The 21,126-nt window shown below is 36.0% G+C and overlaps 1 protein-coding gene across 1 annotated transcript; it reads right to left on the minus strand.

Annotated features, from left to right (window-relative positions):
* Positions 1–13,084: 13,084 nt before the first annotated feature.
* On the minus strand, positions 13,085–15,660 carry LOC138857045 (uncharacterized). Its single transcript, XM_070108459.1, has 3 exons — positions 15,653–15,660; positions 15,373–15,590; positions 13,085–14,091 (listed from the first exon to the last, which is right to left on the minus strand). Exons 1-3 carry the CDS (start codon positions 15,658–15,660, stop codon positions 13,085–13,087), a joined length of 1,233 nt encoding a protein of 410 aa, XP_069964560.1.
* Between the last annotated feature and the right edge of the window lie 5,466 nt (positions 15,661–21,126).

Consider the following 21,126-nt stretch of genomic DNA (forward strand, 5'->3'; position numbering starts at 1 on the left):
TCGGAAAAGTAATGTGCAAGATCGTAATTAGAAAGGCAGCCATGGTACACAATTTTATAGTGGCAGATATCGGCGATGAAGTCATAATTAGAGCAAATTAAGGAATCAAAATTGACATGAAGAACAGGATTATGACTTATACAAATATGGAATTGCCACTTATGTTCGGTTACGATAACAAGTACAACATTGGACCAGTGATAATAGCAGAAAACCAGCAGATCGCACCAAAATCAGAAGCAGTTATTTGGGCAGAAATAGATGGAGATTATGGGATAAACAAATTGTGGGTTATTGAGGTTATAAAAAAATCTACACCAAATTTACTAACAGGAAAACCCCTGGCTATGACAGAACAAGATAACCGTCTTCCAGTAAGAGTACTTAATGAGTTTAAGTCACCAATCAAACTTTCAAAGAGAGCTATATTAGGACAGTGTCAGGAGATTGAGGCCGTGATAAATTGCGAAATACGTCTTGAGGAAGATGCCATTGGCGAAAACGACATATTAAGCGAAATTAACGCATGGACCAAGGAGGTAGGGGCAGACCATCAAAATATGGCTAAACAACTCCTTATCAGATACTCAACCATATTTGATAAAGACGATTCAAAACCAGGATGAACCAAAGTTGAGAAACATTTTATTAACATAGGTGATGTAAGACCAATCCACCAGGCTGATCGAAGCGTTCCAGTAGCAAAACGTGAAGCTGTAAGCCAGACCATACGTGAAATGAGCGAAAGTATCGTAACCGAACCATCAGCGAGTCCATGGAGTGCACCTGTAGTACTTGTGAAGAAGAAAGAGGCAACATAAGGCTCGGCGTGGATTATAGAATATTAAATGATGTAACGAAGAGATATAGTTATTCACTACCTAGAATCGATGCCTTATTATGAGGCACTAAATGGTTCGCAACAAAAGTGATTACTGGCAAGTGGAGGTAAATCAACAATACAAAGAAACGGTAGCTTTCGGCGTTGAAGATGGTCTATGGCAATTTACCGTATGCCCTTCGGATTATGTAATACTTCTGTTACCTTTGAGAGACTAATAGTCCAGGTATTAAAACGATAGCACTGGAAGACCTGTTTCGTATACCTCGACGATATCCTCGTGTTGGGTAAAAGCTTCGATGAACACCTTAAGAATTTGGCAGAGGTTTTCCAACAGATAGCTAGTGCTAGTCTAGGGTTTGCCTCGTTCGTTAATTGAAGCATTAAGCATAATGCAAACACGAGCATTTACGTTCAAATCGTGAAGCTTTAGTATTCTTTTTTTTTATTAATTGGCAGATTTGAATTCATTTACTTTAATATCATATCATATTACTGAGATAATTCAAATATTTCAAGCGAATATGTTCATATCGCACACTAACTACAAAAGAGTCAAAACTCAAAAATTTTCAAAATGAATATTTTTCAATATAAGAATTTGTAATACACATATCTACCTACCCAAGAAATTTCATTGTCATTACTACTTTAGTTGACAGGAAAGACACCATTAGATATATTTTTGTGTCAATGGTGTCGTTTGACTCGCTTGTGCAGTATCTACTAAAGAGTACTATTTGTAGTTGTGTCGCTATTGCTGAAATAAATCGTAAATTTTGTGCTGTATTCTGTGAAGTTGTGTCTCTTTATCTGAAAATAAGTGAGTTTAATGATCTGTATTATTTGAAATGTGTCACTTTCGATGAAATAATTGTGATTCGCACGCTGCTATTCGATGTCATAACTCAAAAATGTCTCTGTTGTTGGGGAAAAGGATTTTCCATATTATGGACGAAAATTTGACTTTAAAATTGTAAATATTTTACCAGGAACTGTTTTTTCTTCCTCCTGAACATTTGCAATTATACAAGTTGTGACTATTTTGTAGTTAGTGTGCGATAATTTTATTAAATATTCCCTTATTTATGAGTATTTACATATTCGACAAACACACATGCATCCATAAATACATACGCTGATGTTTCCTTCTCTGTGCCCTCCGCAAACAATGTAACCAGGCTCTCTTCACTTTGCTTTAAAGCTAAAACATTGCCATGTCATTGTGCAAAATGGGTAAGTTTTGATTGGAAACAAAGCAGATATGGCAACATTCAACCTAGACGTCATCACTATTTTTGTATGTAATCACATTACAAGTATATCATTTTATGGAAAGTAAAGTAAATAAATCAAGCATTATTGTGGACATCCCACACATTTATACAATATTGGTGTTACTGATCCTATTCAGGTCGAATTTTTATTTTTAGTTGGCCAATACAGTTAACGATCTAGGGATTTAACGCTTGGATGGGCCTGGAAACTCGCCCGATTTAAACCCTATTGAGCACTTATGGCACATAATGAAGTGTGAAGTTACTAAACAGAAGCCAGCAAATAAAAGTCAATTGATAAAGATTTTAGAACTGGTTTGGTATGGTCCCGTTATAAGGAAATCAATTAAGGTCCTGTTGAAGTCCTTGCCTTCATTAAAGCAGTTATTGGGGATAAAGGAGGAACGACTCGATATTAGAAGAGCCTATTGTGCAGTTTATATTTCTGCCGTTAGTGGTGAAAATGTTTCGTCGCTTTAAACTAACGTTACAGTGTTTTCTTATAATTAATCATGAATATTATGAAATGTACATTTTTGTTAATTTTTTTAAATTAATTGGCTATTCGTTATAAAATACCATTTTCGAGAAAAATGTTTGTGGATAACTAATTTATCTACATAGTGCCAAATAAATAAAAATGCCTCAAATATTCTATCTTTATAAGCAAATTGCTCATGGGATCTTATTTCAATTATATTGGTTTATTGACCGCAAGTGTATATATATTTAACATACTATCATAAAACACTAAACCTTAATATCCCTAAAAAACGGAAAAAAGGTTAGGTAACTGGTAACCGACAGGTTATCAGTAATAAATGCATTTGTTATCCGATAGGTAACTTTTGTTCTAGCCTTGGGAAAAAAGTAACTATTTCTAATCGATTTACAGGTCGGTGTGATTTACTCGCTATCTCTCATTGCCTTAGCGTTAATGCTACATATATTTTACCATCGTATAATCCTTTGTGATTATGTGAGACATATAGTGCATATTGTAGTATGCTACATAAACCATATGTGTGTCAACCGTATTTTGAATTTTTGTTTCAAAGCAAATGGTGTTCTGTATTACAATAGCGTTCATGAAACCATTGAAATTATGTGGTGTTGTGTAATGTTATCTTAGTACATTACACAACACCACATAATTGCAGTTAACACACCCAAAGCTTTAAGCTCTTCTGACAAAATCATATGGTTTTGTCGTTAGTGTGTAATTTGTCTGCTATAGTGTGTTACCGTGTTATGTTTTAAAATTTATAATTTTAAGAAAGATTTTATTACATATTCAAATATTTTTCGATTATTAGAATTCTTAAATATTAAATTTACAAAGTTTTATCCAAATTTTTATTTATTGTATCAAAATTTTATTAAATGTTTCCAGTTTTATCAAAAATATTTATAGAAAATTTGTATAACGTAAATATTCCTGAAGTGTACCTGATTTTATATATTAATTTTTTCGAGTTAGATTTGTTATTACAAGTAGATTGATTTAGACTGCTATTATGTAGCTGAAAATAGGTCTCCTGAGGAAGCAAAAAAGGACAAGTAATAAATATGCATCAAACTCTTGTTTAAAACATATTCTCGACGAATTTTCATTAATGTTTTCCATTACAAGCTCCTTTAATTTACATCCCTGTGACCAAAAAATGCAGATTTTTACAAGGTGATCTCAGCTGTGTAAAATTCTCGGAAAACATCTGAACCTCTTGTGACTTGTAGGTTTATACAATGTGTTTTACTTCCGCGACCTTTTCATTGCATATGCCTTTGGTTAGCTATCTGTTACTAGAAATATGTAGTGTGGTTATTGCTTTAGTTACCTATAAGTTACAGAAAACTGGTTCATAGGTAATTTGTTTGGTTAGCCATTGGTTACAGAAAACTGGTGCATCAGTTACCTCGTAACTTGCTATGGATTATTTGTTTGATTATCAATTGGTTACCCATTTCCTTATATTTTTCACATTGAGCCGAAATACAAAAATACCTTTTCGAATGTAAATTTTTGATGGTATTTTTTTGATAAAAGCATATATTTATATGGTTTATAGTAGAGCTGCAAAACAATCGATGGGACTATCGTCAGTTTTATTATTGTATCACTATCGATAGTATATTTTGACTATAGATGATTTATTCCTTAACTAGACTACTAATAATTGTTATAGAATTGCAAACTTTCTCTTTATAAAGCTACATAATGATAAAGACTGGTAATACCAAATGTCAAGTCTAATTTTGACTTGTATTGGAAACTCCAATACAATTAAGGAATTAACGCTGAAACTAATGTATGCACACCGTGCAACTCATAAATTCAATGTCTAAGAAAGATATGTAGGATCACAGGTATTCAAGAAGCTCGCTGAAACTTTAACAGAAAAACAAAATTTTTTTAAATAATGAACAAAGTATAAAGTTTAACTATTTTTATACTTTAATTAGGTGTTTAATGTGTTAGAAGGAATGCTGCGGAAATATTAACACTTAGGTAAAAATGCCTAATGTTCTGAAATGCCGGCTGCACATAACCAAGTTATTTATACATGCAGCCGCAATTAAAAATTTTTGACGGCACGTTTTACATTTTTTTTTTTTTGTTCTTTTTATTTTGGAGACTAAAATTATCAAATTGATTCATATTATGTGTTAATATATTTTAATTTAAAAGGGTCGAAGAAAGTGTTAAGCCAGACTGGGTTACTAATATCTGATAGGCACTAAAGTCAAACAAAAAAAAAAAAACAAGCGGGTTATTAAGAAATAAAGTATTCTTTCGAAACGTATTTAAAGCATAAATTTCTTGATTTCATATTACATTAGTAAATGTAAAAAATTCACCTTTTTATAATTCGTCGACTCTCAGAGCAGTGTATATAGTAACATGAAAATTTGTATATGTAAATTTATTAACCTTTACGTTTTGAGTCATTATTCATGTTTTGCCTCATAAACAAATCCAAAGATTATTTCATACAACGGAAGTGTAGAAAGACAAGGTCTCTTAATTTAAACAAGCGAAAAGTAAATATATTTCAAGGGGAAAGAACTATCGATATCTAATACATACATGCGTACACAAACGTATGTGTGTGAGTTTGCATCTCTCTTTAACACATGAGTATTCGGAATTAATTCACTATATGTCTATATGTCTATACTGCTCACTCTCATGTCTTTTTCTGAGTCATTGCTGTCAATAAAACCATCATAGCTGAAAATTGTCAGTTATGACTGAAAAGCTATCAGAGCTGCCATTTGTCAGTTATGACTGTAAATCTATCCCAAGTGAAAAATTCTTTTGCGCAGTAGATAATATATTTTTTACTTCTTTAATAAATTAAAAACTTTTAGTTAAAATTAGTTATAATTATATATTGTACATATATATAAAAAATGAGTGAAAACAAAAATATAATTAAATAATAAATTATGAAATGAAATTTTCACTTAATTCCATGCCTGCTCCTCTCAAAAGCTCTGCAGTACGTGTTTCTACAGTTCATAAATATTTAGGAATTTAAAAATGCCTAAATAAAAATTAAAATAAACTAAAAATATAATTTTATTTGAAACTTAATAAACCCTTCGTTATTTACTAATTTTTTTAACACAAAAAGGGGTACTGCACAGCAGCACGCAACAGTTTTGGTTTATCGCACGGAATAACGGCAACATAGGTATTTCACAACTTCTCGAAACTTCTATAGAAATGTATGCTGTCTCTTTTCGACGTATAAAGAGTTTGCTTTTGAAAACATCGTAAACATTGACAGTCATTTTACATTTCATTTGACTGTCAGTACTGACATAACAAATGTGAGTGCAGTGGTGAACCTATCAGCAGTTTCTTGTAGGGTAATTTTCGCAAGGCTGTGTGAAACAATCGTATACAAATATACTAGTCGGCAGGCTTTGGTTGCCGATCAAATTTTAATAATTTTTACAGGAACTGTTTTTTGCTCCTCCTGAACCTATGCAATTTTTCGAGTTGTGACTCCCCTATAGTTAGTGCGCGATATATTTCATTTTAAATATTATATATAGTACAAACACTCGAAAAGCTCATATGAAACTACAGATATTTTCTAAAATTAAGATTTATAGAAACCGAAGTTGAATTTTAAGACTGTGTTGTATCCCATATAGTTATAAAAACTGATCCAAAAAAAGTACGAACGATACAAGACTACCCATACCCCAAAAATGTGCGACAACTTAGAGGATTTTTAGGATTAACGAGATACTATAAAAAATTTATAGAAAAAAAGAATGCAACAATAGCTAAACCAATAACGAACACTTAAATGGAGAAAGTGGTGAAATATCGCAGTATATGTCCAAGTATTAATCTTGATCAAAATGTAATAGCTGCCTGTGAAACTTTAAAGCAAGCATTGCCAAAAAAAAATCGAATTAGTTCAGTCACATTTTAAGAAAAAATTAATTTTAAGTATTAATGCAGCTAATGTGGCTGTAGGTGCAGTTTTATTCCAAAAAGGAAGACCAATTAGACCAGTGCAGAAGCCTTTGAAAATGATCAAAAAAAAAAACATAATAGATTGAAACCCATCGGAAACAAACGATAAAATGACAAACATTAAGGGAAAAATTGAAAATTAGGAGTTTTTTCGATCTTATGTCAATATAAGGAGAAAAATATATATGTATATAATAAATAAAAATATAATAATAGAAAAAAATACAGTGTGTTTAGGACATAAGAAGGTAAGTTTCCACCAAATTTCGTGAAAGAGAAAGCATGTTTGTATAAGATAAAAATAGAAAACCCTAATAGTTAGTTATTTGAATTTTTCTCATAAATTTTGAGGTTATGTTAAAATTTCAGCCACGGTCCTCTCCTTCGTTTTCTCGAACTCAGGCCGCCCGTATATTACTTTTCCTTTGATGTTTGCCATTTTATCTTTTGTTTACTATGATTTTTTTGTTTTTTTTTTCAAAAGCACTAAATTCTATCGAACAAAAGTATGCAACAAACGAGAAAGAGTTATTCGCCATAGTTTGGGCAGTAAACACATTACGACATTATCTATATGCTGTAAAAGATCTAGGAATTCACACTGATTGCCAGCTATTAGCATTTGCAGTGTCCAAAAAAACCAGTAATATAAGAATGAAAAGGTTGGGATCTTTTATCGAGGATTTATCTATAAACATAATTTATAAACCGGGAACAACAAATGTAGTTGCTGACGCGTTATCAAGACAAGTATGAAATAATCTACCTAGTTCAGATGAGTCTAGGGACTCAAGTGATTCCCTAATAGAAACTCAACTTTCTGCAGAAAGTAGCGATCAGTATAAAATTCATGAAACAAAAAAGCCTTTGAATCATTTTAAGCAACATATAGTAATTGATAATGGGGCAAAAATTTCCGTCTTAAAGAGGATTTCATAATTAAATATCAAACGATTTTTAATTGAGTACGACGTCCAAAAAAATATAGTTGGTATTTCAAAGAAATATATAAGTCCAAAAGTGGTTACGGGTATACTCTGCACACCTGAAGTATTGTATGCAATAAACAAATTTTGGTGGACGTATTTCTTACAGTAAAATTAGTATATACTAAACTGCTCCCAAATGTTATAAACAATAAAGAAGATCAAGAGCTATATTGAACAAACAGTTTAAACAATATGCGAAAAACTTTAGCATATGTAATAGTTATAATTTGAAAGACATCCGAAACTAATTCTAATAGGAAAAACACCAATACCAGAAAAAGTGGAAAACAACTCCATATGTGTATTTTTTCGCACAAAAGCTAAAATTCCTGACATGTATACATTCCTAATACAAATTTCTAATAATAATATAAATCAAGGATCAATCAAATTCAGAAGAAAAAGTCTTAGAACTGTTACAAACATTTCCAGATGTTAAAATTACAGGTTGGTTTGTCTCACCAAGAAAAAGCACTACTAGATCCACATTTTTATCAAGTGGGTCATCTGCCGTGCACATCTGCAAAGTTACGTCATTCTGCCAATTAATTATTTGTTTACAAGCCATTTAATGTTGTTGTTAGTGAAGATCCAAGTTTGACTAACCGTGAAATTGCTAATGCCGTAGACATCTCAGACGAATGAGTACTTCAGATTTTACATGGAGAATTACATATGAAAAAGCTGTTTGGAAAGTTATTGCTGCACACGTTAACAATTCAACAAAAACTGGATCGAAAACAAATTTCTAAATAACTATGGATGAGACTTGGATCTACCACCATGATCCTAAATTGAAACAAGAACGTTTACAGTGAACTGAAGCTGGTTGTTCAGCTCCTTAGCAGGTGAAGTGACAACGATCAGCAAAGAAGGTTATGACATCCGTTTTTGGGGATGTAAAAGGAAATTTGTTGATTGATTATCTGCAGAAATGTAAAACACTCTACTCTGAATATTATTGCTGCCTTTTGGATCAGCTGAATGAAAAAAATCGTCAGAAAGAACCTGGCTTGAAGCACACAACAATCATTTTTCATCAAGACAATGCACCTGCTCATAAAGGTATTTAAACAATGACAAAATTCATTCGTGGAAAGGGTTTTTCGTCGAATGAAGATGCTATTACAGCCGTAAACGGTTATACAGAGCTTTCGGAATATCATTATAGGGATGGCGTAAAATTATTGGAGGATCATTGGAATAAGTGTATTGAAGTTAAGGGAGATTACATTGAATAAAAAAATATATTTCGTACCAAAAACGGTATTTTATCATTTCGAGCGCAGAAACTTTACAACCAACCGTTATGTATGTTTGGTTCGTTGTTTTATATGTTATAATTTTAATTTAAATACTTGAATTTTTATTGATTTTTTTCTGGGTAATTTGGTTTGAACTCTACCCTCTGAAAGTTGTCATCCGAATGCATGTTTTTTCCATTCCCTATTGTGCTAATTTTACTAATTGCTCCAGTTTCGCTTATTGGACCAATCAGAACGCGCCACCTCAGTTCATACATAAGCAGGTAGGAGGATTAAGTCAATTATGCTGCCATATCGTTCGTAACATATAGTATTCGCGTTTATCTTACCTCATAACCACCATATGGAGGATTTAAGAATTTCCCAAAGTTGTGTGCTGCTACTAAAAATATTGAAACCTTTTTGAACGACACCAAAAAAAGTTATTAATCGAGATCAGCATTCAGCCGAATCGACTCCAACCATTTCAGAGTGAGGGGTGCACACAGGGCAAAGGAACTGCATACTTACTTTTACGTTGGATGTGATTTTGCTCCTTCATATTTACCGGTCATTACTACCATTGTCGTAGCACTGTCCGTAGTTCCTATGTTTTGCACATTAAAGTCGCAATAGCTTTGCCGGTTCATTCGTGATAATTTGCAAAATCGAGAAAACATTCCTTTAATCTTAGATTTAAGTATTACAAACAACCGTTAGGTTAACAAAACTGTTATATTCTGTTGTAACTTGTTGCTAGAGTATAAAAAAAGATTACTTGCATTACATACATATGCATCTTATAAAATAATTTATTAATTAAAAACTATTCATTTTAATCCTTAAGAACTTACTTATTTATGAAGAGGGTAGCCTGCCCATTTCGAGTATAGCTGTAGTCGAACCTTACCCCAGGTTCTATGAGCGTGTCATCAAAATAGTATGTCATCTTGGGTTTGGATAGCCATGTACAAACCACATTAACTCGGTGTTAGGATTTTTGACTCCATAACTACACACGTTTTCTCGTCGTAAAAATCTGTCAATGGAAAATAATGTATTTTAAAAACAAGAATAATTCCAACTCGGCCTGAATGTTGAGCACGTGAAAAACTTTAATTGACTAAATAAACGTTTCTACTTTAATTGACTATGTAGGGCTACAAAGCTTTTTTTGTAGACGCGCAAATATCGAAAAAGCGAAATATTTAAGCGAAGTTGTAATATCGATAAAATACAAAGGGCCGAGTAATGATGCTATGTGTGGTCAGTTATTAGACTAACTTTATTTGCAAAATTCTTCTCCTTAAATAATATTCTAAGCAATATTGCAATACCGTTCAATACATAATTTCCGTTAAGTACATAGTTTCGTTTTCTATTAGTGCATATATACATAAGTATGCAAGTCATATAAAAACAATTCATAAAAGGAGAATAACCCAAGTACATACTTTACTCTATTGCTCCTTCGTATATAATGGAGTTATTAACAAAAGAGAAATATAAAAAAAATGGGAACGCAGCATTGCAAGAGGCTGCTTATATATTAAGCTTAGTACATGTTAAATGGGACTAGCTAATGTGCACAAACAAATATTCATATAATTGCGTGGACGAAAACAACGAAACGGTAGCATAAATGTACAAAGCAAGCGCAAGCAAGCAATAAATATTATATGTAAGTATGTACACAATGCAAATACAATTATTAACTGCATTGAGGCGAATGACTTCTAATGCTTGCCTTTGAATATTAGGCAAATAAGTAGAGAACAAGAAATAGCAAAAATATATAAAACATATGACCGTATAATGCATTGGTTCTCAATCGGTGACCCAACGTCCCGGCCCCGTTGAAAGGCATTTCAAACAGGTGGAAGGGCTAGCTTGTGAATTGGTCGCCGAATGATTCCCTTCGTTGTTCGAATGTCCACCACAAGCACTTTAGAGTCCTTTCCTGGAATACAGTTTATAACTCTTCTGATATGCCATTTTTGTGGTGGTAAATTGTCTTCATGGATAATAACCATTGAGTTGTTGTTGATGTTTGGTCGCTCTGTAAACCACTTTGATCGTACTTGAAGTTCGTTTATGTATTCATTTGACCACCTGTTCTAAAACATGTGTTTAATGTTTGTGACCTGATTCCATCGGTGTACGTTGCTGATGTTAGCTGACAATCTCCGCTCTGGGAGTGCCCTAAGTGAACTACCAATAATAATATGCCCCGGAGTTAATACTTCATAATCATTTGGATCCGATGACATTGGTGTTATTGGACGAGAATTTAATACAGCTTCTATCTCAACCAAGACTGTTCTTAGTTCCTCAGCTGTGAGTCTTGCATTTTTGATGGTGCGGTTGACGTGACCCTTAGCCGATTTGACTGCTGCCTCCCAAATACCGCCGAAATGAGGTGCTCTTGGAGGAATAAAATTGAAATTTATAAATTCATTAGCACAATATTTTACAATTGCATCTTTGATTTCGGTTTTAAATAAAAATGACTTTATTTCAGCTAGTTTGTTGCAAGAACCCACAAAATTTGTTGCGTTATCGCAAAAGATGTCAGAGGGTAGACCTCTTCTTCCAATCATGCGCTTCATTGACGCTAAGAATGCGTCCATGGATAGATCCGATACTAGTTCGATGTGAACCGCCTTTGTCGCTAGACAAACGAAGATCCCAATGTACGTTTTATAAGGTGTTTTGCCTCGAATACTCAAATATACGTTGACTGGTCCGCAGAAATCAATACCGCACCGTGCAAAAGGACGAGATGGAGTTAATCGCTCGACAGGTAACTGTCCCATTACTTGGTTCATCAGCTTTGGCTTGTAGCGTATACAATGTGTGCACAATCTGACGATACGTCTTGCTAAATCGCGCGCATTGACTCTCCAAATCTGAAGTCGTATCAGTGCTACGAGTGCCTTTGGTCCGTAGTGGTAGTGTTTCCGATGTAGATGACGAACGTAATGCACAAAAAATTCGCATTTGTTTGGCAACAGCATTGGGTGTTTCCTTTCTTCTGGAATATCTGCTGATTCCAATCGACCTCCAACTTTGAGTATATGAAATCCTTCGATATACTCGAGAAAAGGATTTAAATAACGTAACGGGCCATTTATCGTAAGCTCTTTCTGTAAAAGATGAATTTCATTAGCAAAATGTTTGTGCTGAATATTCCAAATTATGCAAAGAAAGGCGTGATGTAACTCTTGTGGTGAAAGTGTTAATGAGTTATTAAAATTAGCTCCATGTCGAAATTTATTGATGAAGCGAAACATCCAAGCTATTAATCGAAGGCTGCTAGTGTAGTTACTCCGCTGATTCACAATTTCCAAAATGTAATTTGTGCTAACAATTGTATTGAATGCTGATTTTCGTTTCTCCCTATCGACAACTTCCATGTCGATATCATCGCAGCTGTTCTTTGGCCATTTATCTCAGTTTTCGTATAGAAACTTTGGTCCGGTGTACCATATTGAATTAACAAGTTCCTTTACAGTACATCCTCTAGAGGCAACATCCGCCGGGTTACAATGCGTTAGTACATGTCTCCAATGGGCGCCTTTGGTTAAATTTTGAATTTCCGAAATTGGATTACCAACAAAAGTCGAAAGTGGTGCAGAATGCATCTTAAGCTAATGTAATACTATTTGTGAGTCTGTCCAAAGAAAAATGTTAAAAGATTTGTTAGAAATTGTTGGTTTAATTTTAGCTAAAAGACGAGCAAGAAGAAGAGCGCCGCAGAGTTCTAATTTGGGTAACGATTGTTTTTTAGTGGGTGTCACTCTGGACTTCGCAGTGAGTAGGCGAATGTAGTAGTAGTGCCACATTTGTTGAGAACGCGAGTATATATTGCGCAGCTATAGGCACGAATCGATGCGTCACAAAATCCATGTATCTGAAGAGATTCCACATCTGTCGAAAAACAGTGCCTCGGCACTTTAATTTGTGAAAGATCCGATAAGCAGTTAAGAAATTTTTTCCAAGCAAATTCGATGTTCTGTGGCACAGATTCATCCCAATCCAACTTTAGTAGCCATATTTGTTGCAACAAAATTTTGGATGTTACAATAACAGGAACTAAAAGTCCAAGTGGGTCGTAAAGTGATGATGCAACAGAAAGGATGGAACGTTTTGTAAGTCGACCAGTCAGTGCTAGTTTTGCTTCAAATGAAAAAATAAAACAATCAAGATTTTGGTTCCATTTTAGTCCAAGTGTACTAGTGATGGATGTATCTGTTTAGATCCTTAATAGAGTCGTCTTCTCTGAATTGATGATAATTGGTATGCCACTTTGTTAATTTAAACTGTCCTAATTCTAACAGTGGTATTACCTCTTGCTTTATCTGTGCGAGTTCGGTTAGAGGATCAGCACCACAGAGTAGGTCGTCTACGTAGAATGATGACTTCACTATTTTTGCGCCAATTGTAAATTGTTCTGAATGCTGTTCAGCTAAATATAACAAACTCCGTATAGCAAAATATGGTGCAGCAGCCATTCCATACGTTACAGTATTTAGTTGATACGTGCGAATATCTTCAGTTGGTGAACTCCTCCACAGAATATACTGGAACTTTCGATCATCTTCGTGCATTAATACTTGGCGATACATCTTGACTATGTCGGCAGTGAATGCAAACCTGTGGAATCGAAAACGAATAAGAAGAAGAAAAAGTTCGCATTGAATTGTAGGGCCAACCATCTGAATATCGTTTAATGATTTTTGGGATGTGGTTCGACAGGAAGCGTCAAATACAACTCGAAGCTTTGTTGTTGTACTTGTTGGTTTTAGCACACAATGATATGGTATATAGTAATGCGGTTCGCTGAGATTTGGATTTTTTACAACGCTCATATGACCCAAACTCTCGTAGTCGCTCATAAACTCAACGTAGTGTGTTTTCAATTGTGGTGATTTGGCTAATCGACGTTCTTGTGCATTAAATCGTCTTAATGCCGTAGTATATGACTCGCCCAAACATGTCGGATCATCCTTGAAAGGTAATTTGACAACTATTCTGCCGCAAGGTCTTCTTGACACAGTTGAATTGTATATGTGATCGCAACTCTGTTGTTCACGAGTCCAAGGCTCTGGTATGGTAGTGATTTGTTCCAATTTCCACAACTTTTTCAATTTGGCATCTAAAGATTCATTGGCTAAAAATAAACAAGATGGTTTGGATATGTTGTTACTGCCCGTCTTATAACGTCCCGAAACAATCCAGCCTAAGAGTGTTTTGTGCAAGATTGGTAAATTAGATCCAAGATTGATTTGTCCTACAGATAGAAGACTGAAGAACGTTTCTGTATCCAGCAACATGTCGATTTTTTTTGGTATATAAAATTCATCATCGGCGAGCGCTATATTGTGTGGAATATTCCATGTTGAAATATTGATCTGGTTGATAAGCAATGTGCGATGTAATACAAAGAGTCAATGGATGTTCGATACCAGTGACTTGTGACTTGATATTAGTTGAAGTTTTGAATTTAATATTTGTTGACGATGAACCGATGCTTTGAATCTGTATGTTGATGTTCCAGCCAGCCTTTGGTATATATATATCACCTTGACTTCCCTCCATATCGAGGGAATATCGTTTAATTTCAGTGCCCTTCTAAACATGGTTGTTAACCAGTTTATTGTGTAGCTGAGGGACTGCTGTAACTGAGCCGGGAATAGTCCGTCTGGTCCCGGCGTTTTATAAGGCTTGAAGCTGTCTATTGCCCAATAAACATTGCTATCTGACACTACGTCTATCGGAGGGGACTCTGAGCCCACTTCACTCTCCATTATATGTCCCCCTATGTGGTGCTCGGAACTGTCTGGGAAATGAGTATCCATTAGTAGGCCTAGAGTCTCTTTACTGGATACCGTCCAGCTGTGATCTGGCTTCTGAAGGTATCCGATGCTATGTTTCGACTGTGTCAATATCTTTCTCAGTCGAGACACTTCTGCCGTATTCTCGATGTCATTACAAAAAGAATTTCACGAATTTCTTTTTGCTTCTCTTACCTCCTTTTTATATGTCCGTAGGTGGTTATGTTAATTTTTCTGCATGTTCTTAAGTATGGGAGACCACCAAGGAGGTCTAATTCTTCCCCTACTGTGCGTTAATGGACAAGCTACCTCTAGTGCTCGACGACAAGAATCTGTGAATTGTTTAACGAGGATGTCTAGGTCCTCTTTCTTTTCCGGTTGAAATGGTGGGATCATAGGAATACGCTTTTTTAGCTCCTGCATGTGCATCTGCCAGTTCGTTTTCCTATGATTCCTAAATTTCTCTTCCCTAACTACATTTTCTTCAATTATACACTCAATGTAGCGGTATTCTGAGAAGGAATGTTTCTCCAATACCCTCCAATGTGTTATTTTATCCACCAGGACTTCCGATACCAGTGTCAAATCTAATACTTCCTGTCTGTTTCTGGTTGTAAATGTTGGCGTACTACCTTTGTTACATAGCAAAAGCTCACTTCCTTTTAAATAATTAAAGAGCAACTCACCCATTTCATTAATATCCGTGCTTCCAAATAGTGTGTGGTGCGCATTGGAGTCGCACCCAAGTGTAATCGAACACTTGGATGCTTCGGTGTCTCGTACCAGCTCTTTGAACAGCTGCGATGGTACTGCTACCTCGTCGTACAGCATGTAGCATGATACCAGCCGGTATTTCTTCTCACCCGTCTCCCAGCTTACTACTGTAGTGTCGTTACTACTGTAACTGTGTAACAAAAAGACATTAAGCTTTTTGCTAGCCAATATACATGTCCTATGCTTACCTACACAACCATTCGCGTCTAAATTATATCCTGGTGTTCTCAGACCGCAAATACGCCCTCCATTAACCCATGGCTCCTGAATGAGGACCAAGTCAGGCCGTTCTTCTGCCATTCGGTTAACTAGGGCTAGAGACGCTAGTTTGCTGTGGTGTATATTAATTTGGAGAAGACGCATTAATTAAACTTCTTATATGAATGACATTTGGTTTCATAACTGATGGTAAATCAAATAACGAATTTATTCCTTCCAAAAAAATTAATGTTTTGTTATCATACCGTACCTTCAACCGTTCTAACGCCTTCGGATAGTTTTCATTTGTCACTTGAAACTCATTTACAGTTTCTAAGGCTTGACCTTGGAGACAATTTCACAAATGGTTGAATTTTTCAATATTAGTTAAATTGAATTCACGATCAATTATTTGCTTGAACGAGGTGATAAAATTTTGATAATTTGAATACTTGCCATCAAACGTAGGAAGCTTAAGTGGGAGAAGTTTTGAACTTCATTGTACCACGCAAGTTGTGTCCGAAAGTGAAACGTTGTTATCTTCTGCCAGTTGCGATTGGATAACCCATTTAGTTGTGATGTAAAGTTCTTCCAGGTCAGCACGTGCACCATCATCAGCATCCAATCTTTCGATGTCAGTTTGAATTGAGAGCATCTGCTTAAAATAGGATTCCAGGATGCCCAAACGGCATTTGTATTCCGCAGCTGAAAGAGCCTTTCCACCTGGTTGCAAGCTGGCGTCGACGATATTTTTAATGCGCGTAATATTTTTCTTGGTGCTGGCACGTTGTTGTAGTAGCTCGTCCAAAGACATTGCAGAACATGATCTTGTATATGCTTTATAGAGGCTTCAAAATTATTTTAAATAACAATACTTCTACTTCTAGTGAGTAGTTAAGCAATAAGTGACTAGTTAATTTTACCGCAAAATTTATAAAATTAAGTTATACTTATGTGTGGGTATGATACGAACATGCGAATATGAGCTACAGGCAATGGTAACGACGAGACTTAGCGGTGGCAAACTGGTGTGCTGTGCTTTGTGCGAGCAATGCTGGTGACTCCAATGGTAAAGATTTCTAACGGTGACTAAGTTTAATGATGACAAAGTCCAAAGCCGGTATTTTCCAATGACGATAATGTCCAATGACGATAATGTCCAGCGACGATAATGTCCAACGATAATATCCAATGACCAACGATGCAGTTTAATACTGACCACACTCCGAAATGATTTGCGAAAGAACAAAAAAAAACTCACTCGTGCCCCACGTTGGGCGCCAAAAAATGTAGGGCTACATAGCTTTTTTTGTAGCCGCGCAAATATCGAAAAAGCGAAATATTTAAGCGAAGTTGTAACAGCGATAAAATACAAAGGGCCGAGTAATGATGCTATGTGTGGTCAGTTATTAGACTAACTTTATTTGCAAAATTCATCTCCTTAAATAATATTCTAAGCAATATAGCAATACCGTTCAATACATAATTTCCGCTAAGTACATAGTTTCGCTTTCTATTAGTGCATATATACATAAGCATGCAAGTTATATAAAAACAATTCATAAAAGGAGAACAACCCAAGTACACACTTTACTCTATTGCTCCTTCGTATATAATGTAGTTATTAACAAAAGAGAAATATAAAAATAAATGGGAACGCAGCATTGCAAGAGGCTGCTTACATATTAAGCTTAGTACATGTTAAATGGGACTAGCTAATGTGCACAAACAAATATTCATATAATTGCGTGGACGAAAACATAGCGGTAGCATAAGTGTACAAAGCAAGCCCAAGCAAGCAATAAATATGTAAGTATGTACACAATGCAAATACAATTATTAACTGCATTGAGGCGAATGACTTCTAATGCTTGCCTTTGAATATTAGGCAAATAAGTAGAGAACAAGAAATAGCAAAAATATATAGAACATATGACCGTATAATGCATTGGTTCTTAATCGGTGACCCAACAGGCTAAATGAAGTAAAATGATGTATGTGTTGGCTCTGAGCGAAAAATGTAGATACACTGTACCATTCATTCCAAATAGTGTACCCAAAGGTAAATTTTTTTTAAAAGAAGTATTATGGGAACTGGATGATAACAGATTCAAGAAGATCACACGTATGACTTGGAAAACTTTTGTAACTACAAGTATATTGAATTTAATAACCAAACTCGATCGTGCAAACAATTTCCAGTTGAAACGCAACTCGCAATTGTATTGTATTGCTTGGGTTCTAGCGGTGAAGGTGCTACCCTGTCAAAGATTGCGGGCTTATTTGGAATCAGTGATGATAGTGTCATTCAGGTAAGTAGGTAAAGTGGCTGTCATTCGACACACTTAGGCCTTTAGGAGGCCCATTGTGATACCACTGGGACTGTGATCCCCTCACTCTATTGGCTCCTCTCTGAACAACCCCGTACTTCTGATGAACTTCATCAGTGAGACAAGTTTTATCCGTGGTAACCGGAAGGCGATTTTGGAATCTAGTTTAGCCGAGAAGACACCGCCGCCTACTCGGTTATCCAGTTTGGAACCATCCGTATAGAAGCTTATCCCTGCTTCCTTGTCCACTACGTCCCTTTCCCACTCCTCTCTGGAGGGGAAGGCAATATTGAGGACCGGATTTAGGTTCAGCTCCATAGGATTGCCAAAATCCGTAGTTATGGGAAGAAACGGGAACTTTCTGAGTATCATAGAATGCCCCTTGTTGCTGGCGACTAGTAGGGAGGATTCTCTTAGTCTCAGAGCTGACTTCGCTGCCATTTGCTTGCAATACAGATCTGTTGGCAGCAAGTGTAAAATTATGTTGAGTGCCTGGCTTGGCGTAGTTCTGAGAGCTCCGCTAATGAAAATACTATCTGCTCTTTGTATACTTTCCATGCTTCTGATCGCATATTTCTTTTCTGTAATTGGCCACCATACTACTATACCGTAGGTCATGATCGGCCTTACAAGTGCCGTGTTCAGCCAGTGAGCCACCCGAGGTGCAGTCCCCATCTGGGCCCCACCATTCTTTTACATGTGTAAAGCGCTGTAGCTGCTTTCTTTACCTTCGCTTGCAAGTTTTCTTTCCAAGAAAGCTTCCTTGTCCAAAATTAGTCCCAAGTAGCTTGTTTTATCTCCTATCGTTAGCTTGGTGCCATTTAAAAATGGCGGCGGGATTTCTGGAGTACTGTGTTTCTTAGTGCAGTCCGCATGATACGGTCCATCGATTAATATCGTTTAATATTGTCTGCATAAGGCTAGCGAGGGTGTTCGGGAACTTGCCCCTAACCGAGACTGCCACATCATTAGCGTAGGCCACAACATGTACCCTCATCTTTTCTAGACCCACAAGCATTTTATTCATTGTCAGCATCCAGAGAAGTGGGGATAACACGCCTCCTTGGGGCGTACCCCTTCGGACAGATCTGTGCATCGTTGAAGCTCCCAGCGTTGAAATAGTTGACCTGCCCAAGAGCATCTGTTCAATTACTTTCCAGAGAGGCTCAGAGATGCCCAGATCTTTAGGCGCGCTCAATATGGCCTTCGGCTGGATGTTGTTGAAGGCACCTTCTATGTCTAGGAAGGCTACGAGAGTGTATTCTTTTATTTCCAGAGACTTTTCAATATCTGTTACCACTGAGCTTAATGCCGTTTCTGTGGATCTACCCTTCGAGTACGCATGCTGCCATTTTTCTTTGGTTTAGTTTGTCCCTTATATGTATTTCTATTAGTCTCTCCAGAGTTTTTAAAAGAAATGATGAAAGACTAATTGGTCTAAAATCCTTTGGATTGATGTGTGAGCTTTGCCAGCCTTTGGTATATATATCACCTTGACTTCCCTCCATATCGAGGGAATATCGTTTAATTTCAGTGCCCTTCTAAACATGGTTGTTAACCAGTTTATTGTGTAGCTGAGGGACTGCTGTAACTGAGCCGGGAATAGTCCGTCTGCTTTTTACGCTTTTTTAGCTCCTGCATGTGCATCTGCCAGTTCGTTTTCCTATGATTCCTAAATTTCTCTTCCTTAACTACATTTTCTTCAATTATACACTCAATGTAGCGGTATTCTGAGAAGGAATGTTTCTCCAATACCCTCCAATGTGTTATTTTATCCACCAGGACTTCCGATACCAGTGTCAAATCTAATACTTCCTGTCTGTTTCTGGTTGTAAATGTTGGCGTACTACCTTTGTTACATAGCAAAAGCTCACTTCCTTTTAAATAATTAAAGAGCAACTCACCCATTTCATTAATATCCGTGCTTCCAAATAGTGTGTGGTGCGCATTGGAGTCGCACCCAAGTGTAATCAAACACTTGGATGCTTCGGTGTCTCGTACCAGCTCTTTGAACAGCTGCGATGGTACTGCTACCTCGTCGTACAGCAGCTTACTACTGTAGTGTCGTTACTACTGTAACTGTGTAATAAAAAGACATTAAGCTTTTTGCTAGCCAATATACATGTCCTATGCTTACCTACACAACCATTCGCGTCTAAATTATATCCTGGTGTTCTCAGACCGCAAATACGCCCTCCATTAACCCATGGCTCCTGAATGAGGACCAAGTCAGGCCGTTCTTCTGCCATTCGGTTAACTAGGGCTAGAGACGCTAGTTTGCTGTGGTGTATATTAATTTGGAGAAGACGCATTAATTAAACTTCTTATATGAATGACATTTGGTTTCATAACTGATGGTAAATCAAATAACGAATTTATTCCTTCCAAAAAAATTAATGTTTTGTTATCATACCGTACCTTCAACCGTTCTAACGCCTTCGGATAGTTTTCATTTGTCACTTGAAACTCATTTACAGTTTCTAAGGCTTGACCTTGGAGACAAATTCACAAATGGTTGAATTTTTCAATATTAGTTAAATTGAATTCACGATCAATTATTTGCTTGAACGAGGTGATAAAATTTTGATAATTTGAATACTTGCCATCAAACGTAGGAAGCTTAAGTGGGGGAAGTTTTGAACTTCATTGTACCACGAAAGTTGTGTCCGAAAGTGAAACGTTGTTATCTTCTGCCAGTTGCGATTGGATAACCAATTTAGTTGTGATGTAAAGTTCTTCCAGGTCAGCACGTGCACCATCATCAGCATCCAATCTTTCGATGTCAGTTTGAATTGAGAGCATCTGCTTAAAATAGGATTCCAGGATGCCCAAACGGCATTTGTATTCCGCAGCTGAAAGAGCCTTTCCACCTGGTTGCAAGCTGGCGTCGACGATATTTTTAATGCGCGTAATATTTTTCTTGGTGCTGGCGCGTTGTTGTAGTAGCTCGTCCAAAGACATTGCAGAACATGATCTTGTATATGCTTTATAGAGGCTTCAAAATTATTTTAAATAACAATACTTCTACTTCTAGTGAGTAGTTAAGCAATAAGTGACTAGTTAATTTTACCGCAAAATTTATAAAATTAAGTTATACTTATGTGTGGGTATGATACGAACATGCGAATATGAGCTACA

Source organism: Bactrocera oleae, chromosome 4, assembly GCF_042242935.1.
Source record: "Bactrocera oleae isolate idBacOlea1 chromosome 4, idBacOlea1, whole genome shotgun sequence".
NCBI classification, from domain to species: Eukaryota; Metazoa; Arthropoda; class Insecta; order Diptera; family Tephritidae; genus Bactrocera; species Bactrocera oleae.